Consider the following 26,305-nt stretch of genomic DNA (forward strand, 5'->3'; position numbering starts at 1 on the left):
CTTCCCAGGGGCCTAACTTCTTCTCCGCTGAAGCCAACTAGTGGGGTGTTCGCGGGCTTCAAGTCACTCTCTTAGAACTGGAGTTGGTCGAAAGCCGCTTTGAAAAGGATGTCTACCGAACTGCCTGAATCAACGAGGATGCTCCTTATTTCAAAATCAATGATCTTTACTTTTATGACAAGCGCGTCGTCATGGGGGTAGTGAACTCCGAGCGCGTCGTCGTCGATGAAGAATATGGGGTCTTCTGCCCTTGGCTGCTTTGGGGGTTTCTGCTCTTCTCTAGCGGCCTCACGGGTTGATGCCCGAGCTGCGGCCGAGGTGCAACCCGCTACAATCGACTCTCCGACAATCACATGGATTGTTCCCCGAACTGATCTTTTCGGGGGTTGCTTCTATGACTGCTCCATTGGCCTGTTGCTGGACTCGAGAGCATCCCTACTGTGCTCCCCCTGCCGACTTGCCTTATTATTATTATTACTATCATTATTCTTTACAAAATTCCTTAGATATACGCGACGAATGAATTCATCTATCTCATCACGGAGATTCTTACAGTTGTCGGTACTATGACCGTGGTCTCTGTAAAAGCTACAATATAAATTTTTATTCCTTTCATTCGGGTTCCCCCTCAGACGGGGTGGCCACTTCATGTACGGGGCGTCTTTGATCGTCATTAGGATCTCAGCCCGCCTCGTGTTTAAGGGTGTATAGTCTACCCGATCTACAGCAGGAGCTCGGAACGGCTGAATTGGCCTTGCCCCCGAGCTGAGTCTTTCTTCCTTCTGTCCCCTTGGTTGGAGGGTTCACTTTCCCTCTTCCTTTTTTCAAACCCGCCCTCAGCTCTTTGATTGATCTCCTTCTCCGTTCTTATGAACCAGTCCGCGAGCTTGAGGAACTTAACTATGGTTGTGGGCTGGTTGAACACCATGTGCCATTTGAATTCCTTGTGCGTCACACCCCTCTTGGCTGCCGCGAGTTGTACTGCGGGGTCTAGGCATGGTATCTGTAAGCACGCGTCGTTGAATCGCTTGATATAGCTCCAAATGGACTCCCCTTCCTTTTGGACTATATTGAGGAGGCTCTCCTCAGTTCGGGGGCACTGCTTGCTGGTGACGAAGTGCACGGTGAAGACCTGCATGAACTGGGCCCAGCTTCTTATTGACCCGGGGGCCAGGTTCCTATACCAGGTGTGGGCCACTCCTCTGATGGAGGTGGTGAAGGCCACACACATGCAGGACTCGCTAGCCCTTGCCAGGTGCATCTGGGACTAAAAAGCATCAACATGGTCACTCGGGTCAAAGGAACCATCATATTTGTCTAGCAGGGGGAGTTTGAAATCCTTGGGCATGGGGACAGTGAGGAGTTCCGATGACAAGGGGGAAGGGATTGAAAGGATAGGAGTAACCTTTACCTCATCCGAGCTCGCTTCCTCTTTACCTCTGAGCTCGGGTAGGATGCGGGTGGTAGTTCGGCGAGCTCGTTGGCGCCTCCGTTGCTGCTTGGAAGGTCCGGTGTTGGCCCTGCTCACTTCGGTGTTGCCAAGCTCAATGGGCCCGGACTGCTGATGGTAGTCCGCGGCTAAGGTGCCGAACGCCAGCGAGAGTCCGAACTGAGAGCGCCGAGGTGATGCTGACTTGATAGGCCGGGATGTCCCCAATCCGCCGGCGTGCTGCGAAGCGGGGGTAGTTGGTCTCTCCCTCCTGCCAGGGGATGAGGCTTGGCTCCTGGAGGTGTTCTGAGCCTGGGAAGTTTCTCCCTGGTGAGGACGCTCACCCTGAGGAGAAGGCTTGACTTGCTTGGCAGCGGGGTGCCGAGGTGGGAGTTACGGCTGGCTCTAGGGCAGTTGGGGGAACTGCTATTGGTAGTGGTACTGAGAGACATGATGTAGCACCTACTGCTGGTAGAGTTGGTGTTGCTGAAGTTGTTGCATTTGGACTTTCATGGCCTGCATGCACTGCATCAAATCATCGAGTTGGTTCTGGCTAGTCGCCAGAGGGACAACGGTTGGTTCAGCGAAGGTTGTCTCAACCAAGGGGGGAAGGGGAACATTCACAGGCGTCACTATCCGTGGCACATTCAGGCTAGGGACTCCGTCCACCGAGAGGGGGATGGTGAACTGCCCGATGCAGACAGTGGGGGGCTGAGGGTGTTCCCTGATGGCATTCAGGTCGGCGTTACGTCTATCACTGCCGGAGGAAGCAATGAATGCTAAGTTTCTTTTTTTTAGGAAAGAGCTAGAGGTTGGGGGAGGCTTTTTGAAGCGTTTCCCACAAACGGTGTCAAATGATGGTGCGCGATCCGGTCGGTCCTAGTTGCCGGTAACCTTGCCTCTAACGGAGCGGGAGATGCCTGAGACAAGGAGGAAACAAGAGGTCCCCGGGGGAAGAACCCGGCGGGAACACTCCAATGCTCAAGTTAGCACTCTGAGAAAGCAAGGAAGATGAGTAGTTCTCTTAGACCAGAAGGCGCAAATTATCACTTACTTTTACTCTGGGGGAAGAGGGCCTTTTATAACCGCCCTGTTGCATTCACTCCCAAGCCTCTGCCAGATCAGGTGTAATTGCCTTTGTGGGGGGCAGACGTAATCGCCACTGTCTTCTCTGTCAGAGCCGTCTCTGCAATGACTGAGATGGCAGTAGCAGTGGCCGTTGGAGTGCGACTGTCATGTGTCAGATCCTTGATCAGTCAGGCGCGCCACCTCAGAGTACGAACTTCTTTGGTATCAGGTACGGTCATTCAGTCATGCGACTTGGAGCCTAGGTGTCGGAGTGATGCATGAGGTGGTCTTTGAGTTCGGACAAGAGCGTGGCCCGGACTTACCCGAGGTGGGTCAGTCCGGGCTTTGCCTTTTGTGGAGTGTTCCTTGTAGGGCTCAGGATTTCTAAGGAAAGCATGAGTTCTCCTTTTTTAGGGAGCTCGGGCCTCTTCTTGGGCTATGGCTATGGCGCTGTGCCGAGCTGACACTCCTGCCAGGTCATACCCAATTGCCTCCACATGCCGCTTGGCCAAGGGGTCGGGCCAAATCTGATCGAACTATTGATGACTCAATCGATTAAATTAGATGGAATTATTGCTGATGGAGATGCAAAATTGCAGAGGAGAATGCAAGTTCTCTTCCTTCTCTCAAATATAGTTGCTTGTTTTGAAGGCGATGAAATATTCTATTCCGACGGATCGGAATCTATAACAGGAATACAAGATACAAAAAGATAAAGATTTACGAAGACATAAGAAGGGAGATGCAATTTATGGTGTTTGAGTTACGATTTACAGGTTTGTAGGTTTGCAAGTTTGCTTCTACATTTACGATTTACGATTTGTAGTTTTACTTCTACATTTATGATTTACGATTTGCAGGATTTTGCTTCTACATTTACGATTTAAGAATGAAGGGCAATAAAAAGAAAATACAAAAAGTTTGTATGGGTATTTTGGTACAAGATACAAAAAGGCAAAGATTTACGATGTCATAAGAAGGGAGATGCAATTTATGGTGTTTGAGTTACGATTTACAGGTTTGTAGGTTTGCAAGTTTGCTTCTACATTTACGATTTACGATTTGTAGTTTTGCTTCTACATTTATGATTTATGGTTTACGATGTGCAGGTTTGCTTCTACATTTACGATTTAAGAATAAAGGGCAATAAAAAGAAAATACAAAAAGTTAATATGGGTATTTTGATAATTTACTGTGTTTCATTATCTAACTTAATAGCTAGGAGGTCTTTGTCTAACATCCAAAGTTCAAGTGGGTGTTTGTAATTTACCCTTATTTTGAACTAATATAAAATCTATAAAAACCAAAACTGCTAGTTAATTTTTTATTAGTTTCTTGGTCATAGTCGCTGTTTTAAAAGAGCAAGGAACAAGAAAAGCCCAAGGGCCTTTTTGCATCCAAGGCATAAGACAAGGCACATGCCTTTTCAAAGCAAGGTGCAAATTTCTGAAAAATTAAAAATAGTAATACATCAAGGAACTACATGTTCGAATTTTAAAAGAAATTTAATGCTTTAAAAAGTTTGTTGGCTCAAGTTAAAATATATAAACATAACATATAAAATCCATTTGAAGTGAAAGCCAACATATGTAGATTATAGCAAAGTGCTTCAAGCACTTAATAATTCAACTATGTGAAACTTCCAATCTTTTTATTTATCTGTTAGTTGCATTACTTAAAGTTTCTAGTGTGGTGTTAAACATATTGCATTCCTAATCCTAGGAGATCGACATTTGCTTTCGTTAGAGTCCCTTAAGTATTTGAAAAAGTTTTGTTTATTGTGATTTATTGTATTTTAGGATTTTGTGACAAATTCTTGGCCAGTATGTATAAAATGGATTTTGTGATTTTAGTTGTGGTTTATTGTATTTTAGGATTAAGGATCAGGTATTAGTTATATTATTGTTGCTTCTTTAATGGAAAATTTTCTTTTTGTGATCCTATTTGCAAGAACCAAGGGTTAAGTATTTCAAAAGATTTAGTTTTTGTTTATTTTAGAAGTTAATAGACCATTGTTAGTGTACAAATAGCAATAAAAGGTAACTCGAAAGTTGATAAACCATCATAAGGTGTGAATCCACAAAAAATAGCGATAAAAAGATATATTTAAAATGTGCATGTCTGGCCTCAGGTGAAAGGGATTGTGCTTGGGTTTAGACAAGGCACATGGCCTTGAAATACGCCTAGCCTATGCACCTAGGCATGCCACACTAGTCATAATATGCTTTAGACCTTTTTGGGAGATTCCCTTGAAGGAGTCTTCGATGCATAGTTCATAGGGGCATCAGCCTAAGTTCTGTGGATTGTACTCTTTTTGTGGGGTTACAGTTGGTGCCCTCATTACAAGTTGGAATTTCTTAATAAAATACCACACATTTATCAAAAAAAAAAAACTCGTGGTTAGTGACAATATTTCATCGCTGGATTGTTGACAATAAGCTCTGCTTTAATCATACAACATTTTTTAAATCATAGGTCGTTTAATGGTTGGAATTGTTTTTGTAGAAAGGTTGAGATACAATATACTTGCACATCCTTGTCTCAGGTATTAGCCTCTTGTTGTACGTGGAGTTGGATGGTTACAAGTAAATAGCTTGGGGGTTTGGAGCCATAGACAAGGTATGAAGGAGGTGAGGTGGCTAGCAGCATAAATTGACGTCAGATTCAAATGGGCTAAAAGATCAACTAATGGTTTGGTGGACACATGTAGAATGCACTATTGACATGAGCCTAAAAAGGAGGAGGTACACGAAGGGACTGAAAGGGCTTTGTTGAACGAGTTCACATCAGCTCCCCACAATGCCCCACAACAGATTTTCGGAAGATGTTCCCAATACAAGGTCGGGATGTGTTGTAGTGTTACAGGACTAGTCATTGGGGTCCCATGCGCCATCCGAATGCATCAAGTAGGCCTAAGCAATAAAACAAGAAAAGGCAACAAGATAGCACACAAATTAGTCAAAATGCTATTTGTATTGCATTAATTGATGACAAGCACAAGCATGCATGTTTGTGTCAAGGGGACCTCATGCTTAACCTTTACACGGTATTGACACACTCAACTACCTACCTCCCCTCAAAAGATAAGTTAACCTTTTAGCGGAGTGACATAAAAAAACATTAAAATGGTGAAAAATCATATTAAGTATTTACAATAATGCCATTAGCACGAGAAGTGGATGGCACTTGATAGTGCGATGAAGAGAACACTTGTGATAGTCATCCCCACTCAATTCAGTCTTCGTCCTCAAAGACTAGCTTTTGTTTGTTGCTTGGATTTGCTATTGATGAAGGAGGATTCTTTAGTTGCTTCGTGAACGTTGTTTCCTCCAAGGCTTGGGCATAAGGTTGTGTGGAAGGCTTTAGGGTGCTCTTGATGGTGGGAGAACCTATGACTAGTTCCTAAGTTAAGTCCCTTCCTGGTTGCTTTGAGGTAAGATTTGGGTGTTCCCATTTGGTGGTAGGAAAAGTTAAGGCTAGGGTTGGGTCAAAATGATTGTTTGGATTTTTGTGGTATTGGTTCCCATTATGATTTCCCCCCAAGGATGACTCCTCACGAGGCTCCTATAAGGATTGACTTGAGAAAGGTGGTGGAAAGGGTACCTATGTGGATGTGGAAAGGATGACACTCACTCTCCCTGATGGTGATTGTATTGGAAATTGTTGTGGCTGTAGACGTTTTTGGGTCTTCCAAGCATCTTCTATGCTGGATGCTTGTGATGTTGATGTTGGTGCTAGTGTTGGCACTGATGTTGAGATTGTCTCTAGTGTTGGATTTGCTTTAGTGTAAACTACTTTGTGTTGACATCCCCTTCATTGATGTTAGGTGTTGGTGTGAGGGTCTTCTCTACTGTTGGCTTGGCACTAGCTCCAAGGGTGCCTGCTTCTTTTCTTGATACAACTGCAAGGCTAAAAGCTGCTTTCCATGTACATTGAGGATTATTGTCACTAGGATCATGCATAAAGAATGCTCATCCAAGATGAATAAACTATCGATGTGTGGCATGAGGGATGTGTTCGCCTATGTCAAAAACTTCATTCCAATGACAACTTGAAAAACATCCAAAGGAACCATGGGTAAGTTGATGTTGTCCTTCCATGGTCCCACTTGTAGTGCTACTCCACAAACCATGCCTTCTATGGCCTTGACCCCTGAGTTGACAACCTTGATCCAACCTATTTATTTTGTGGAGGTTAAGTTGAGACGTTGTGCTTTAGCAAGGGAGATAAAGTTGTGGGTGGCCCCAGTATCCACCAAGGATTGACTCAGCCTCCCACCAAGGGTGATGTCTACATATTTTAGCCCCTTGTGGGCTTTGCTAGGCAGTTTAGATATAGCCTCTTTCTTGACCATGGCACTTATGAGTTGGAAAGTGCCTACTCTTGGCATGGGTATGGGTTTCTCCTTGTCATTCTCCTTACTATCACTGAGTTTGGCAATGAGGGCATCGACCTTCTTTCGCATGGGACAATCACTTGTCCAATGCATTTCGTTGCAAATGAAGCAAGGTATAGGAGGTGTGGTGGGTCTCCTAGTGTACTTGTAGCCTTGGGACTTATTAGCTTTTTGTGGTTTCTTTCCTTGTTGCTAATAAGTTGGTCTGTTGGGATACAACTACTTTTCTTTGGTGGAAGTTGACCATGGGTCTCCCCCACTCAAGCTTATGATACATGGACTAGGTAGCTAGTGGCATGCTTCATCGGGCTTCTTCAAGTCAACAAGTTGTTCAGCCACGACCATGGTGGTTGCTAGGTCTTTCACCCCTTGCTGTTGTAGCTCAAGCTCAACCCATGGTTTGATACCATCCATGAAGTTGAACAAAAAGTCCTTGTTCAACATGGTGGAGATCTCAAGCATCAAGGATGAGGATTCTTGGACATAGGTATGCAATGAGTCCTTGTGCTTCAGGTTCTTCATCTTCCTTTGTGCAAGGTACTCAACATTCTCAAGGTAAAATTGGTGTTTGATCTCCCACTTGAAGTCGACCCAAGTATTGATTGTGCGTGTACTGTGATCAATGTCCTGACAACACTTATGCGACCATAACATTGCAATATCATTCAAATACATTGCAGTCGTACATACCTGAATTTGCTCATCTTGGATGCTATTGGTGGTAAAGTATTGTTCAAGTTGTCATAAGAAGTTGTTAAGCTCACAAGCATTTCAAGAACCTGAGTATGGTGTCGGCTGTTGTACCTTTACGTGCATCGAGGTTGGAGTAGACGAGGCATAGGAGGAGTTGGCCATTGCCCTTTTTATTAGTGTCATCTTGTCCCTCATCTCATCCAGTTGCGCTTGGAACTGGTCCATCAGACCTTGAAGGCTAATTTGGGAAGGCCCTACTTCCAAGTGTTGTAATTTGTCATGGATCTCCCTAAAGGCGCCATTGAATTACCCTTCTAGCTCCACCACATCATTCTCCATTGTCTTCATGTTGAAGTGGAGTTCTTCAACCCAATCTCGGGTTTCACCTATTGTCACTTCATAACGTAGGATGCACATGTCCATGCTTTCCAACTGATCAACAGATTTGTCCTACTTGCTTGTCTTTGTTGTCTGGCCCTTCGAGGCTTGTGTTTTGGAGGGCTCATCGATTGGGTCTTCATTGATGTTGTGGGCTTGGGACAGCCCGTATGAGATTTCTTCAGTGATGTCATAGTTGCTCTTCATTGTGTGTGCTAAATGAGTTGATAGACATGGTCCAATGTGTGAAGGAGCTCTTGGCTCTGATACCAATTGTCACGGGGCTAGTTGTTGGGGCTTGTGCGACACCCAAATGCATCAAGTAAGTTTAAGCGACAAAGCAACAATATAAGAAAGACCACAATATAGCACATGAATTAAGGCTTGTTCGTTTGCTTTAAAAGTCTGACATAAAAGTGCAATAATTATATAAAGAGATATAAAAGTTCATTCCTTCCGGTATCAATTTGCGGGTTCGCCCGCGCCAAAAGTGATGGCAAGCGGTGCATTTGTACGCGAATAATTTGCTTTTTGTCGTATGGAGGTTTCACCGGAGAATGACAGTGGGCGGTGCATTTGTCCGGATGCTTTTATTCAGTCATTCTCCCCTTTTATTCAGGTGTAGATACTCGCTGCTTTGTTATTCTGTCAATCGGCGTTTCTGTTGCGCTATAGACGCTTTTTCTACTTCTGCTATTCCTATTCGTCAGGTATTTCAGAAACAGAACGAGCTGTTTCGATGGAACGCGAGGATTCAAGAGCTTGGTCAACTGGGGCGTGTCGACGAAGCTCGTCGAATATTCGACGAGATGATCCAAAGGGACGCTGTCACTTGGAATTGCATGATCACCGGCTACTTCAACAATGGAAGAGTCAACAATGCGCGAGTGCTCTTCGATGCATTCGCTGGGAAGAATGTGAAGACTTGGACTGCTGCAGTTACCGGCTACGCTAAGAATGGGAGGATTGAGGAAGCTCGGCAGTTATTCGATTTAATGCCTGAGCGTAACATTATATCTTGGAATGCTATGATTAGCGGGTACATACACAATCAAGATGTGGAGTCCGCTAGACGTCTTTTTGATGAAATGCCCAAGAGGAATGTAGTTTCATGGAACACGATGATCACTGGGTACTGTCATTGCAGTCGGATGATTGAAGCTCGTGAACTTTTTGACTCAATGCAAGAGAGAAATTTGGTGTCTTGGATGGTTATGATCTCAGGGTATGTCCACATTGATGATTATCGAGAAGCATGGGATATCTTCCTCAACATGCACTGTGGAGGATTGAGACCCGACCAGCCAATATTTGCATCTGTATTTTCAGCAGCCATTGGTTTGAATGATTTGAAACTAATTCAGAGTCTGCAGACACTTGCTATCAAGACAAATTATGAGGGAGACGTGGTTGTGGGTACATCAATTCTGAATGCATATACTAGAAATGGGAGACTGGATTATGCAGCCAATTTTTTTGAATGGATGCCAGAGCAGAATGAATTTTCATGGACTACGATGTTAGCAGCCTTTTCACAGTGTGGGAGGTTGGAAGATGCGATTGCTTTGTATGAAAGGATGCCTGACCAGAGTCTTGCTTCCCGAACGGTGATGGTGACTGCTTATGCTCGGAATGGGAGAATCCATGAAGCAAGGCATCTATTTGACGAGATTCCAAACCCAAATACCATTACATGGAATGCTATGGTTTCTGGATATGCCCAGAATGGGATGCTTGATGAAGCAAAGGAGATGTTTCTAAGGATTCCTGCACGGAATGGTGCTTCATGGGCGGCCATGATTTCTGGGTTTGCACAGAATGGACGAAGTGAAGAAGCTCTGAAGCTGTTATCTCAACTTCATGGATCAGGAACTGTACCAAGTGAATCTAGTTTCACCAGTGCTCTCTTTGCTTGCACCACGATTGGAGCTGTTGAGATAGGTAGACAGATACACTCTCTCATCATTAAAACAGGGAGCCAGTTCAACTCATATGTAGGAAATGGATTAATCTCCATGTATGCTAAGTGCAAGAACATGGAAGATGTATCTCATATCTTCAATAAAATGAGAGTTAGAGATACCATATCTTGGAATTCTCTTATTACAGGGTTTGCTGAAAATTACATGCTAGATGAAGCTCGCAGCACTTTTGACAGAATGCCCACAAGGGATGTCGTTTCTTGGACTGCCATCATATCGGCATATGTACAAGCTGGGCAAGGAGATATGGCTTTTGAGCTGTTTATTGACATGATGTCCGAGGGAACTAAACCAAACTCATCAACATTGGCTAGCCTTCTCAGTACTTGTGCGGATCTAAGTACAACCAAACTTGGCAAACAGATCCATGGATTGGTTTTTAAACTTGGGCTTGATGCAGAACTCTTTGTTGGCAATGCTCTAATAACAATGTACCTCAAGTGTGGTTGTATCGATGGTTTTTCAGTGTTTGAAGAGATGATTATGTGTGATTTAGTTACATGGAATGCTGTCCTAGGTGGCTGTGCAAAAAATGGCTTTAGTAGGAAAGCCATAAAAATCTTTGAACTAATGAAGGCAGAAGGGTTTGTACCCGATGAAGTCAGTTTTCTAGGGGTCTTATGTGCTTGTAGCTATTCTGGATTGGTTGATGAGGGATGGCACTACTTCAATTCCATGAGCCAAGATTATGGTCTCACGCCATCACTATGTCACTATTCTTGCATGGTTGATCTTCTTGGTCGGGCTGGTTGCCTTTATGAAGCTGAAGCATTTATTGAATGCATGCCCATAGAACCGGACTCTGTAATTTGGGGAGCTCTCCTTGGTGCCTGTAAGATCCATCAAAATGTTGAACTTGGCCGGAAAGTTGCTGAAAGGCTCTTTCAATTGGAGCCACAGAATTCCAGTACCTACATTTTATTATCAAACATCTATGCATCACTAGGCATGTGGACTGAAGTTGAAGAAGTTCGCCAACTGATGAAGGATCAAGGAATCACCAAGGAACCAGGAATTAGTTGGATTCAGATCAAGAACAAGCTACATTCTTTTGTCACTGGAGATAAGACACATGATCAGATTGATGATATTTACTCAACCTTGAAGGAGTTCTATGAGCGCCTTAAGGGGATGGGTTATGTCCCTAATACAAACTTTGTTCTTCATGATGTGGAGGAGGAGCAAAAAGAGAATGTACTCCTCTACCACAGTGAGAAACTTGCTATTGCTTTTGGCCTTTTGAACACCCCAAATGGAATTCCCATCCATGTTATGAAGAACCTTCGCATTTGTGTTGATTGTCATACATTTACAAAACTTATCTCCAAGATAACCCAGAGGGAGATTGTGATCAGAGATTGGAGTAGATTCCACCATTTTCAAGATGGGTCATGTTCTTGTGGAGATTACTGGTGATTTTTGAATTAAAGCATCTTGGGATTTGAAGGAACCTCACTCTAAGAAAGCAGAATGAGGATGTGGATAAATTACTACTACGAGTGAAAAAATGTCCTGCCATGGTGTACAGTGGCATTTTCAAATTTTCTGAAAGATATTGCATCATCGAGTAGCAGTTAAATACAGAGCAAAAAAAAAAAATGGTAAGGAATCCGTCCTTGCTATTAATTTACTAGTCAGTTTGATCTGTTTATCTATTGTTTTTCATTTCATATTTTTTCTGTTTTTGTAGTGACATTTTCATCGTTTGTAAAAGAGGTTTTATGAACCAACCAGGAACCAATAAAATACAGAGCAAATCAAATTTTGGTAAGGAAACAGTCCTTGGTACTTGTACTTTACTAGTCAATTTGATTTATATGTCTTTTTATCTCCGTTTTGTCAAGTTTTCTGTTTTTGACAGGTCCTTCTTTTTCATTTTGTTCTGTTATTAAATCTACAACAGGCATTTTGTTATTCACATGGTCCCATAGGATGGTCTTTCAATTTGTACTGTAAAAAAGATTATCTGTTTTTTATTATATCTCATTGCATTGGAGATGGTTAAATTTTTGAATATCCATGTCTCAGTCAACTAAGTTATCCTTAGAACTTTTCAAGTGCATTTGCCCAGATCATAATTTGAGAGTAGAGTATTCCACCCCTTCTAGTGTATGAAATTTCCTGAAAATTGATTGGATTGCATGGACTTGGATGTATTCTCCAATGGATCCCTCTGTTGGAATTTAGATCTAAGTAGGGGATGAAGAGTTCTGAAGATTAGACCCACACTCTCCTTAAAAGGTGAAGATGTAAGTGTGTGGGTCTTTGTCTGTTGAATCCTTTTCAGTTTTTTACCTTAAAATTTTGTGTGAGGATCACTTCCAACCAGCCAATTTCCCTTGGAAAGCCCTTTGGGTTGGCCTGACCCCTCATAAAGTTAAAGTTTTCCACTAGGAGTTGCCAATCTATAAGTTAACACATGTGAGAGGCTCCAAATAAAGAGGAAAAAATGGTGTCTTTTTCCACATATGTGCACCCTATGTTTCACGAATGGTAAAAGTGTAAATCATCTGCTACTTATGTGTTCTTACTTCTCAAAGGACATCACTTGTTTTCTTTCAGTTTGGGATAGTGTAGGGAACCCCCTCCACAGTCCCCCTCCCCCCCACCCCCTCCCCAGAAAAAAAAAAAAAAGACTACAAATAGAGTGGAGGCCTCTTACTAAGGGTGTGGAGCTGAACTTTGATAGTTTGATGGCAGGAAACCGGATTCAGTCAGTGCAAAGCCCATTCAAACAGCCATCATAGCCTTGCATTGGGAATATCTCCCCATGAAATAAAGTACAGAGGTATGGAGATATTTCCAATGCAAGGTTGTAAAGGCAGTTCGAACAGTGTTCGAACGGGCCTTGTGCTGACTGAAGCCAATCTCTGATGGCAGCAGTCTAGGCAATCCAGGGCCTTCGAGTATTGGAGGGATCTTAAGAGATAAGGATAGAAACATCCTATCCCTATTCTTGGGACCAGTAGGAGTTGGAGATTCAACAAGGGCTGAGATACTGGCTGTAGTGCATAGTTGTCACGGCGGGCGCCTAGGCGACAAGGCACCCTTGGAGGCTCGCCTTGCCTAATCGCCAAGCAGTTTTCTGTAGCGTATTAGACAAAACTTTTATGTTTTTAATTTTTTGAGGTTATAATTTTAAAATAGACATTTTTCAACTAAAATATTCATTTTGTTTTTATATACTAAACTATTCATTTCTTATTTGTTAGGTCTTAATCAACACAAACATTGCTAAATGCTGTATTGAACCCTGGAAGACTTCAGAACCTGAACCAATAAGTACGGGAGAACTTAAAATGTTGTCTAACCAACACATTTACTTTTTTTTATTTACTAATTTTGTGTCTATACTATATACGGATTTTCTTCTTCCACCTTTTCTTTTCTTCTTTTCCTATAACAGAAATAGGGGTTCAGCCCTTATATTTTTTGAAATTTCTTCTTTTTTTTTCTCATGAATATGTTGGAATATGTTGATTTTCTATACTTTAACATGAATTTTATACTTTTCTCATGAAAATTATGGATAATTTTTAAGGAAATATGATTATGGAACCTAGGGAAATACCCTAGGATACATATTTTTACTTGAAAAAATCCATTGCCTAGGCGACTAAGCGACAAGGCGCTCCCCTTTTCGCTTAGCCTCGCCTTGGCACCTTGAAAACTATGCTGTGGTGCAAGGAATACATGCCCAAACCAACTATGAGTGGAAAATCTGATAGTTGAGGGAGATTTTAAGGTGGTAGTGGGTTGGTTGTTGAGTCCAATAACAGTACTATGGGTCTATAGGGATCTTCTTAAGAAAGTTAATTGGCTCACAAGGAATATGTCAGTCACCTATCAGTGGGTCAGCAGATCAGCAAACGCCATGGCAGATTCTTTGGCAAAACAAGGGGTCTCAAGGGTTGAGTTATTTTCTGACACTTTATGATTGTATTCTGTTAAGTTTTGTTTATGCTCTCACCTCTAAGGGGAGGTAACATCTTGTGCTTCCTCTTAGGGTGAATTTACAGTTCATTTCATACTAATATAATCATTATTCACTTATGAAAAAAAGAAGATTGTGTAGGGAACCCTACATCCATTTTAGACTTGTTCTGTTATCCCTTTTACCACACAATCAAGAAGGGTGAAGGTATTATGGAAAGGGATGCAACACTTTGGTGCATATTGAGTGAAAAAGATTTAAGAATTTCTTATGAAAAAATAATGAATAACTGATGTACAACACTTTACTGATAGAACTCATCAAGATAAAGACAACACATTGGGTGTTGACTTTGGAACTTCAAAGGCACATCCATCAATTATTTGTTGAGAAGGTGGGAGCATATGGTATATGTTAGTAGAAAAGGATGATATGGAGAGATGTGTGGTCCACATTAGACTATTGTGCTATGGTATCTGGGAATATTGTTTCCTGGAGGAGTAAAAAGCAATCAGTGGTTGTTAGATCTTTAGCTGATCTTTAGCTGAAGCAGAATATAGGGCTATGGCCCATGGGGTTTCTGAGTTGTTATGGCATAGATCTCTCCTTGATGAGATGGGTGTTTCATGTGACAAGTCATTGATTCTATATTGTGATAACCAGGCTACTATTAACCTTGCTCACAACCTGGTTCAACACAATAAAACTAAGCACATTGAGGGTAGACAGACACTTTATATGGGAAAAAGTGGCTTCAGGAGAGGTGTGCATTCCTTCCATTGCATCCGAAGAGCAGCTAATGGATTTTCTAATTAAGGGAGTTCCAAAGGCAAAACTTCAACATTTTTTTATTGGAAACAGTAACTTCATTAAAATTAAAACTATGATAAGGTACATCTGTCAACTCCTAAGAAAAACTTGACCCAAGTTACATACTCATTATAACACTACCCAAAACATGTTCTCCCTTACAGTCCCTTGTTTTGCTAAGATATCTGCTAGCCCGTTAGTTGACCTTCTTGTCCACTTAAAGCAAACACCAATCTCCCTCATTATATTCATTATTTCCCTTATCACCCGTCTATATTTCCATGCTCCCAAACAACCTGACTGCATCCACCCCATTAAGAGCCTAGAGTCCCTTTCAATCTCCATTTGATGTAGTCCCAAATGTTTGGCATATCTTACGCCTTGAAGTAAGGTCATCACCTCTACTCTTAATGAATCTCCTCCTATTGGCCCTGAATACGTGGCAATAATTCTGCCTTCCCCATTTTTAAGTACTGCCCCTATACTTGACGGGCCCGGATTACCTATAGAGCTGCCATCAAAGTTCAATTTTGTGTTTTGGGAAGTTGGTGGGACCCACATTTCCTGCACCACAGGCTTTGGGAATGTAGTACTTGCTACCTCACCCCATCTTCTGTAAATGTCATTAATTGAAAAGTCCTTAAACAACTCACTTGTTTTCAACCAGTGAATAACCTTAAAAGTTATTCCTTCTACAATTTCCTCCTTGGATCTTTTAGTATTCTTAAAAATCCTATTGTTTTCCTTCTTCCCAAATTGTCCAAAGAACAACTGCTCTTGCAGCTCTCCACATTATTCTACCCCGCTTCTTCGGTTGCCTATAAAAGTTTGGGTCAAAAAGGCTTACCACATCCAGGGGAGGGGTCCACCAGAACCCAAGTAGAGGCATGATTGTCATTATACTCAGCTTGAGGGGGAGTGTAGTGAGAATGGGCTGAATGGGTCTTAGTTTCTTTATTTTTCTTTAAGTTATGTTTATAACTTGTGTTAGTAGGTAGTAGGCCTTAGTTATGGGCCTGTTTTTTCTTTTCTTATTGTTGTTTATTGTTGTCTTTAGTGATGGACGTCCTACTAAGGGCACTCATGTAATTGTCTTTATCATTGGGGGCTGAAGAGGGGTTTTAGAACTCTCTTCTTCTTCCCTTTCTTCCATCTTCTTCCTTCTTTACTTTTCTCTCTACCATCTTCTTCATCTTCATCTTCTCTTTTGTTTTTCTTTTCTTTACTCAGATTGTTGCAAGTGTGTTTTACAACTGACTCACAAAACTTGTTGTATTACTCGACTTCGGAGCTGCAACATCATCCAGAATGTAGAGACCATCAACCACACGACCCTTACCAATGGTTCTCCTAGAAGTCAAATCATGGAAAACACAGAAATCAAAGAAAAGGTTGCATTGCAATTCAAGGATTTGATAATGCAACTAATAGGCAAAAGATTGGTAGGAAATTTGGGAACATGATAAACTGAATGAAGAACCCCATTATGTAAGGGTACTGCACCTTGGCCAGCTATGGTGGTGTGTGAGTCATCAGCTAGCCTAACTTTGTCTCTATCAAAAAGTAAATGATATTCTGAAAACAAATTTGGCTTATCAGTCATATGGTTGGTTGCCCTAGAATCAATTATCCAAGGTTGGAAGAAGAAGTAGACACATGAAATGCAGGGGCCTGGTTGCCTGAAGTGGACACATGTGAGGTAGGAGTGATAGATGTCTCCTCAAGTTGACGGAGAGTCCCACCATATTCTTGCAGCTGACCACATAAGGTATTCAGTAATCCCTCCTTAGGGTTAGAACCTGTAGCACCCTCTAGAATGAACCACCAGAAACAACATTATCCGAGCTAGAATTCTTCCAGAATATGTGGTTGCTTCTTCTGGAAGGACTTAAAATTCTTCGGCTTCACAACAAGACCTCAACATGTCTCTTTAATGTCTTTGTGTCTACCATAGTGAGTACTTCCTAACTTATTTTTATCAACTTCCTCACAGTCTTCTTCACCCCTGTACCATCCTTATCTACATTACCTTCCTTGGCATTTGGCAAAGAGTGCTACTTGCTGCTCTCCCATTGGAGTAGTCATGGCTATCCTCCTACTCTTTTCAGACTGAACCAAAGAGTACACTTCTTGAAGTGATGGGAGTTCCTTGCTCTCTAAAATCGGAATCTGAATGGGCTCATAACTAGGATTAAGACATGCTAAGAAGGCAAAAATTCACTGCTGATTCACAAGCCTTTTGTACTCTTGCATCTGATTCATTCTTCTAGTCAACACTTTGATTATGATCAAGTTCCCTCCACATGGAGGTAGGAGATGAATAGTAACCTGACAGACTCTTCTCCCCTATTTACAATTGGAGGACTCAGCCTGTAGTTGATAAATACGAGCATAGTGCCTCTACTAAGTAGCCTTAACCTGGTCCCAAATCTCCTTTGCGGTTTTAGCCCACATAAAGTTCTTTCTCTCAGACTTTGATGAATAGATGTAACAAGCCAAGACATGATCAAATAATCCTTTTGAACCCACTTATCTTGGTCTGCAACAACCACTTTGGGTTGAGGAATGTCACTGGACAAGTATCCAAGCTATTCTCTAGACCCAACATACAACTTAACACTTTTGGACCACTCCATATAGTTCAGTCCATCAAGGACTGTAATAGCAACAGGGAAACCCCGGTTCTCAGCCCCTGGGCTGACCATATTCTGACCTCTAGTGACTTCAGACATGGCTGAATCATCAGTCATCATTGTTCAAGTGCAGCAAGTAACAATCCCACAAATACATTAAACCAAACAAACAAATAACAGCACCAACAAGGGAGTGACCAGGTCTGTGTTTTTTTTTTTTTTCCTTTTTTCTTTCTCATATTAATGGTATCAAACACTCTACACTGAACACCTTCCACAAGAAATGAATAGCAGTGTAGGAAACCTCCAAGCATTACCAAGTCAAAACAAACAGTGAAGAAGAACACTACAACCAAACTTCACAGAAAAAACTGCAACAGTCTTGAATCTTGCAAGAGAAAGAAGGCACTTCCACCATAAATAAATCAGCACAATAAACAACAACAGCCTGGACATTAGAGATCCAAAAACAAGGCTTACGCCACAGCTGACTGGATCTCAGATCATACAGAACACTGAGAGACACCTCTCTAAACACTCAACAATCCATCACAGGATACAACATACAAGTTAAACACCCAAACAATCACCCTCTTGGTCCCACAACCAAAAAGGGAACAAAATAGCACAGAAAACCCTTACCTGATTAGGTCCTTCTCAGATTTGAGTAGCCAAGTCTTTTTCCAAGAAACCCGAGAGAGGAGAGAAAAGATGTACTCAAGCTCCTCTTGTAGTTGGATCTTTTCTGATTTCATCTAGAATAGAAAAGAAGGAAAAGAGAAGTAGAGAGCAGAGAAGAGAGAAAGAATTGCCAAAAAAGTAATAGGGGTGGCACCCCACTTGACGTATATATATTAGGGTGTTCAAATAAAGAGGGGATATTACAATAATACCCCTGATTACAACTTAACAGAGGAAGCACATAAAACAGGCCCACTAACAGCCCACTATCGGCCCAATAACAGTCCTAATAACATTCCTAACAACAGAAGCAATCTGAAGTGTCCTCATTTGCAGATTATATCTCTTTTAAGTTAAAAAGTTTAGCTATTGGTAACATTTGAATGTCTTGTAAAACTTGGATGCCCTTCTGTGTTTATTTATTGGCCTTGAGAGGGGAAATATAAAATTCAAAAATGTTGTATGTTCACTTATATAAACCAAGCTGGACGGGAGACAATTTTAAGAGAAAATTAAAAAGGAATTGATGCTATTGGGGATTTATGTCTAAGGTTTGGGTCTGTGGGGTTACCATTAGGTCTTTGCAAGTAGATGAGGGTTTATCTGGGGTTAGAGTTGTGCATTTGATTAGGAAACTCTTTTAGGGATGAAATTCTCGAAGGATCCAGAAATCTATAGAGAGAGTAAACATTAATATCTTGATGGGGCTACACAATGGGGGGTAGCCTGTCCCCCATACCCATAACCCCTTCAACCATGGTGGCAATGGGAGATTCAGACAATTTCTTAAAAATGTTTTAGAAGGATGTTTAGGCTTAGACTGTAAGTAATTCCTGGTGGCGATGGACCATTTAGGCACCTATCTAGGTATTGTCTAGGCAATAGAATTCAAATTATGCAGCATTTTAAATCTTCAAAAACAACATTTCACACTAAGTATTTACTATAGCAATTGCATATCAGAATTACGCAATATTGCTCTAACTGGAAAGGGCTGCATGTCAAAAGAAGACTATTGGCAAATAAAGAAATCTATAATATTTTAGTAAAAGATTTGGAAGGACACACACAAAAAAGAGATGGAGCTCTCATTCTGTTTAACCTGTGGTAGTAATTGCCCTAATAGGCAAGAAAAAAGGAGCCCCTTGCTTGTGTCTTTTCTTTATCCCTCCTAGAAACTCCTAGATCTATATTTCAACAATAAAACTCTAAAGCTAAACTTCATCATCACCATTTTTTTGGAGAAGAGGTAATGTATACTTCATTACTATAACAAAGAGAGGCCCCTCTACAACTAGATATTGTACACAGGGAATTTATATCAGAACATGCAAAAAGAATTCCTATACGGTTATACCACTAACCTCCAGTGCTAACAAAAGGGTTCTAAACAAACAAAGAACCAGAATCTTTGCTCTTAAAACATTTGTTTACAGATATCCAAGAAATCAATTTGCCCCATATTTTCTGCCAAACATCCTAGTTGAGTTAGCAATATTCTTGAACTCCCTCACATTTCTCTCCTGCTACAACCCCAGGAATCATTTGCCAAATGATCTTTCCTAGCTCTTGCAAATGCCAGACCTTCAAGAGCATTTCTACCAAAACGGGAAAAAGCTTGAAAACTTTGCTCCAGATTTCATAGGTGAACCTGCAAAGAATCAGACTATCAGTAGGAGGTCCATTGATGTGAGGAATCACCAGAGCTCTCTTCAACAGGTTGTCTTTAGTAAGGATCTTATCTAAGTAGCCCATACAAGAAAAACTACCTTGGAAGGTATATCCTTACACCACACTATTAGTTGGGAACCCCATATTTTCTTGTTCTCCTCAGACCATCTTTGTTAGGATTTGAGTGCACTGCATGTTGTATAATTTTTGCAACAGTTCCAGCACTTGTTCCATTTCCCAATCATTAAGAGGCCTTCAAAACCTCCAAACACACCCATCATTAATGATTAATGACCTAAAGGTAATTAGCCACCGTAGCTTCCCTATCAATGTCTCTCTCAAACAAGGTTGGGAACACTTCCCTTAGAGGACTATCTCCACACCAGCATATTTCCCAATTTGACTCTAGTCCCATTACCTTTTTTTTTATATCTTCCGAAGGGCTACACAACAGGAGGTAGCCCATCCCCCAACCCAGGTGCAGGGGGTAGCCCATCCCAAGTCTTCACTACAACCTGCAGGGGACCTTACCAATCAGCTGGTTGGCAGTTGGCACCTTACTCTAGTCCCGTTACCCTTTCCGCACTTCAAATTTGATTCGATTGAATAAGTAATTATGGATTTTCTCTATGCCTTACACTGAACAACCATATAATTTATTGGCTTGTCCTGGTTCCCAACCCATATTTCTAGATCTATATTTAGCTTGAATAGCTCTCCTCTACAATCCTCCACTCTTCTCCTCAAACCTGAAATACCACTCCCCTAATAGGGCAATGTTCAACTCCTTCAGTCTTCTAATTCCCAATCTCCCAGTTCATTTGTGTCTAAACATCAATTCCCAATTCACTAGATGACTAGATGAATTTCTTCTCTTCTTTCCAGCTATGCCATAGAAATCTCTCGTCCTTCTTTCAATCGTTGCTGCCATCTTGGCCAAGATGGGATACATGGGCAGAAAATATCTGGTTAAAAGAGGCCAACACATTCTTAACCATAACTAACATCATCATCTAAGCCTTATCCCAACTATATGTGGTTAGCTACATTAATCCCGTTTCTTCATTCTTTTCTGTTCAATGCCATGTCCATATGAAGTTTAACATAAGTAATATATGTAGTATATTATAGGTTGTATGTTTTATGGTAAGTATATAATAGGTTTTATTAATGCACATATTAGTAAGATGCACCCCTCAAATAATAGATAACCTTACAATATAGTACCTGCTGTGTATTTTTGTCACCTAGATGAATATCTCTTTTGTAAAAGCAATTCAATCTGTTGTTATAATTCACAAATTCATTAAATAGATCTGAGTAAAGGAGAACTTGTCAGATTTTGGGAAGATCTTTGCTGGGGAGAGTCATAATTGAAGCATAGGTTCTTAGGTTAAACTCTTATCATCCTACATAAAATATCCAATCTCCTTTGTTTCTTTCTCATGCAATTCCTTTTGTTGGGATTTTGGATATAGGAGAGATGATGAGTTGGGTTCTCCTGCCGACAAAACATGTTCCAACACACTACCAACGTGATCTGACACCGTGCATCTCACCTTGAGATTGGGACCCACCATGTATGAGATGTGCTGTGTCAGATCATATTGGTAGGGTGTTGGAACATGTTTTGTTGGCAAGAGATCTGGACTTAAGAGATGAGAATTCTTAGGGATCGTGAGATGTTGGAAGTCACCATGCTTCTTGAATCTCTTGAGGGTGTCTTCTTAGCTTTTAATGGGGTGGATGAAAGACTATGGATTATTGATCACCTTGGGCAGGTTTCTTGCTCTTTTCTAAACTTTTGTTTCTTCTTCTTATCTGTAGTTCTTGGTCTCCTTTGGCATGACATTTTTAGGTAAGGAAATTTGGTTGGGTCTTTTATGAACAGTGTTTGAAAACCTTTTTGCCGTTTTTTGTGCTGGGTGTACTCTAGAGGATATAGACTCTATTTAGAACCTCTTTTTCTCCTTGTTTAAGCAAGGAAATATTTTGTGGAGATGCACAAGAATAGCTATTAGTGGACGATAAGATTAGAGTAACTCACTGGTTTTATTAATGTAGTAAAAGGAAAAAACTACATTGCTAATCGTACAAAGGAAATACATTATCACGATGTTTATGAGATGAAAGGACATGACTACAGCAATACAAGGCTGGTTATACAAACATAACAAAGCATGACACCTTCTTTATGCATGAAACATGCCTGTTCTGTGTAGTGAAAGGTGCATTTTCTATGGCATTTGATTTCTGATGCATTTCATTAATTTAATGGTATAACAATTTATTAATTTTTGTTTAAGCAATAACCTTCTTTCATTGATAGGTATTCAAAATAGATAAATCTGGCATGAAGAGGTCGTTATTTGTTTCATTCTAAAGCTAGACAAATTGGACCTTAATAAGATATATTACTTCTATAAATTAGTTGTGCTTATCTTTAATGCATCTTTATTTGTTTACGAGTTGGATATAGTTGAATTGAGAACAGAAAAGTAATAAGACGATTGCTAAATAGATCAAAAGAGAAATACCCTAGATTTCCAGCCTTAGTCTGAAAAGGTTCAAATGAGAGAGTAGATTGAGATGGTTTGATCACTGCATAGAAGACCGTCTACAGAATTTGTTAGAAAAAGTGATCTGTTGCAAATTGAAGGGACTAAAAGAGCTAGGGACAGACCAAAAAAGATTTGTGTGGAAGTAATTAGAAATGATCTAAGTAATTTGATGATGTATTTCTTGCAACTAGAAGATTAGTATTTGAGTTGAAACCGATGGTCAGATGACAACAGCGATGGAGATTGCTTCCTTCAATTGGACTTTGGAAGCTTGATCAAGAGAAGGGTTCTTTAAGATTTCAAGAGTTTGTTGCTTTGCTCTCAAGAAGATGGTGTATGCGCTTTCTTCTCCTTAAGAGCCTTCTTACTTAGCTTTTCTCTTTGACCCAAAAGTCCCCTCCCTTTTGATGGGAATCCTTATTTATAGATTTCTTGGTATCATCTCTTAGTTTTCTTGATTAAGGATTTAATTAATTTCATTAACCCTTTTTAGAGAATGAAAGATTGTAATTACTGTCATTTTTGGAGATAATAATTTATCATCCATTATTTTCTCTTCAATTATTGACAAATTTCCATCTATGAGAAGATGTGCCTTCATTGACTAGAGATTTGATTGATTCTAGTTACTTTTCATGAAGAAGAGGGATGGTAATTTACCATTTATAGAGAACGATTTTTAATCAATTATTCTCTATTTAATTATTGACTAGATTTCCATCTTTAGGACCTAAAATGGGTTCTAGTTGGATTTTTTTCATAAATCAATAAAATTTGTAATTCACATTTGAATTTGAATTTGAACTTAACTTCATAGTGGGTCTCACATGGACCATTTCATTATGCTATGGTTCAAATAGAAGGACCCATACTAAGGCCCACGAACGGATTTGAGTTTGTGGGCTAAGGCCCATTTAGGGGCCCATGAAAATTTAATTGTCTACATTGGCACCAAACAGAATGGAACAGGACAAGGCTTAGATGACGATGACGATTTTCAAATGGATGGTCTTTCAAGCTGCTATATGTGCATGTATATGACAAAATTGCATTTGTTGTTTTACCAATTTTCTTTTAAGCTAAAAAGTTAAAACTCTGCAGCATTCTTATTAGGGTAATTTACAGACACCCACCTTGTACTTGGGGGTCATAACACTTGGGGCCTTGAACTTTGTGTTGCAGTTTCTTAAAACCCCAAAATACACTTATTTTATTTTCTAAGACCATCTTTTAACTTGGGTGGTGTTTGGAGAAAATGCCATTTCTCCATTGCTGTGATGCAATGGCGTGCCACTTTCTCAAAAAAAAAAAAAAAAAAAAAACGATAATATTTTTTTGTTTGGTTCCATTGCTGCCAATGTTTTTCGGTGCCACCATCAGCTAACCGTTATTAGCAACAACGATATTAGGTGCTTTCTCGGACCATGCCTTGCCAATTTCAAGGCATGGTTGTTTTCAGCATTTTCTGACATGGTACTGATGTATTGCCATTTTTTGGGAAATGAGAATATGGAATAGGTTCCAAACACCACTTTAGGTTTTTTAAAACCTAACTTTTATATGTTTCTCTCAAATTTCTCTCAATGAAGGATGGTAACAACTGACACCCTTTGTGGAAGTGCCGTTGAAGGAGCATTTTATCTTCAATGCCTTCAACAAGCGGTTTATATCCAAATTCATTGTTATAGAAGAAAGTTTGGGGTTTTTACAGATTTGATGTTGTTTTCAACATAATCATAAAGCATCCAATATTATTCTTAAAAACTAAAGAGTAGAAATTTATTTCTTCCGCAAATTTTACGAATTACAGAATGTAGTTTATTTTCTGCAATTTCTTAATTTTTAAAATTTCAGAAGTTTTTCTGTAATTTCATATCTTTCTCTTATTCGTTTAATATGAACTAGTATGTGTGTGTTCTGCACATGACAATTTTAGGCGCTGATAATAATAGTAATAATACATTTCTAAAATTTCAGCATTTTTATATAATTTTGTGTATACAAATAATTTTTATTTATCACATTTATTCTTGTTCAATATGACGAAGATGTTCCCAAATGGTTTCTACAAATTTTATTCATTTTTGTAACTTCTTTGCATTTTATCTTCTTTTATTTTTTATTATTTAATTATGACATCAAAAGTTTACACATTTGCATTTAAATAGTTAAACTATTGAACTACCATCAAGCATGAGAACAACTTAATTTTAGCTTAGTTTTGAATTTTGTATTTCATTACTATCATCAATTAAAACAATTCTTTTTCATCACACTTTTTTCGTTAATATGATTACTAAAATAATATCATCATTGAAGTATTAGAGATGAGCACAAGTTTCTCTTTGTATATATATATATATATATTTGTTTGATATGATTAACATATAATATTAGATATGTTCTAAATGTTTTCTACAATTTTTTTTGCATTTTTCTTGATCTTTTGTGTTTTTTATCTTTTTTATATTTTTTATTATTTAACTATGATATCAAGGGTTGACATATTTGTTCCAAAAGATTAAGTTATTCACCCTTACCAAATAAAAGAACAATTTAATTTTTGGGTCATTTTCATCGTCAATAAAAACAATTATTGTTTATCACACTTAATTTTTATTTAATATAACTAATATAAAATATTAGTAAATTTCTTTATTTTTTCATTTTCTTGTGTTTTATCTTTTCAGAAAATTTTCTTTTTTAATTCTAACATCAAAGGTTACACATCTGATTTGAAAAGCTAAATTGTTGACCTACCACCAAATAGGATAATAATTTCATTTTTGGGCAAAGTTTAAATTTCCCTTTTTCATTTCCAACATCAATAAAAACAAATATTGTTTAATATATGAAATCAACCAGTAAAACAATAAAAACTAAGAGATAGAGTAGGAGAAGAAAAATTAGATGAGAAGAGAAGAGAAACAAAGAGAGAAGGGAGAAGAATAAGAGGAGGGTTCAGTTGTTTGAGACTTTTGTATATATTTTTCTCAAACAGTTGTCCCATTCTTTTATTATAAGTGTAAGAACAAATTATAAATATACCCCTACTTGGAAATGACACAAAACACAAGAAAGAAACAATAAAAGATCTATATGTCCTGCCACCTAACTAGTTGTCAACAAATAAATATAACCCATTTTTTTAACACACCCCCTCAAGTTGAAGCATGGATGTCATAAAGATTCAACATGTCACAAATATAACTCATTCGCATGCAACTTAATCCTTTAGTGAAAAGGCCTATTAGTTGGTTCTTTGATCTCACATATGGTTTGATAAACTCCTCACTAGTGACTTTCTCTCTCACAAAATGATAGTCTACCTATATGTGTTTCTTTCATTCATGAAACACTAGATTAGAAGAGATGTGAATAGTAGTTTGGTTATCATAGAATAACCTTATAAGTTTAGGAACATTCACTCCAACTTCCTATAACAATTATTTTAGCCAAACAAGTTCACATATAGTGTGAGCCATCGCTCTATATTCTACTTCACATTGCTTTTAGCCACAACATTGTTTTTTTTACTTTCCATGTGATCAAATTTCCAACAAGAAAAGTGCAATATCTTGTGATGGACCTCTTATCTGTTACTGATCCTACCCAATTAGTACTAAAGTACCCTTCCAATGTTAGTTCACCCTCCTTTTTGTACACCAGCCCCCTTACCTAGGGCACTCCTCAAATAAAGTAGCACTCTCATTACACCATCCCAATCACTAGTTCTTAGGTTTTGCATAAGCTGGTGGAGTACTCCTACACTAAAGGGGATATCTGGTCTAGCAATAGTAAGATAAAGTTTTTCTATCAATTTCTAGTATCTACCTGGGTCTTCCAACAATTCCCCCTCACTTTTTGTCATCTTAGTGATTAGATCAATAGGGGTCTCAATTGGTTTTATCCCTAACAACCCAGTTTCCTCCAATAAATCAAGAACATGTTTCTGTTGTGAGAGAGAAATTCCATGTTTAAACCTCACCACTTCAATCCCCAAGCAGTATTTAAATTGTCCCAAGTCTTTTGTTTGAAACTAGTGTTGTAGAAAAAGTTTTAAATCTTC

At 39.6% G+C, this 26,305-nt stretch overlaps 1 protein-coding gene across 4 annotated transcripts; it reads left to right on the top strand.

The window, feature by feature from the left end:
* Positions 1–8,209: 8,209 nt before the first annotated feature.
* LOC148846328 (pentatricopeptide repeat-containing protein ELI1, chloroplastic-like) lies at positions 8,210–22,792 on the top strand. Of its 4 annotated transcripts, none has more exons than XM_088952894.1 (3): positions 8,210–8,583; positions 8,675–11,547; positions 11,637–11,959. In XM_088952894.1, the coding sequence occupies exons 1-2, from the start codon at positions 8,503–8,505 to the stop codon at positions 11,360–11,362; spliced, it is 2,769 nt and encodes a 922-aa protein (XP_088809020.1). In that variant the 5' UTR covers positions 8,210–8,502; the 3' UTR covers positions 11,363–11,547; positions 11,637–11,959. The 4 variants fall into 4 exon arrangements, with proteins under 4 accessions (XP_088809020.1, XP_088809018.1, XP_088809019.1 ...); XM_088952892.1 differs by adding an exon at positions 22,155–22,792 and having other exon boundaries at positions 8,213–11,547; positions 11,637–11,713; XM_088952893.1 differs by adding an exon at positions 22,461–22,792 and having other exon boundaries at positions 8,213–11,547; positions 11,637–11,713.
* Positions 22,793–26,305: the final 3,513 nt, after the last annotated feature.

This window comes from Nelumbo lutea, chromosome 7 (genome assembly GCF_056320005.1).
Source record: "Nelumbo lutea isolate HS-2025 chromosome 7, American lotus-T2T, whole genome shotgun sequence".
Lineage (NCBI taxonomy): Eukaryota > Viridiplantae > Streptophyta > Magnoliopsida > Proteales > Nelumbonaceae > Nelumbo > Nelumbo lutea.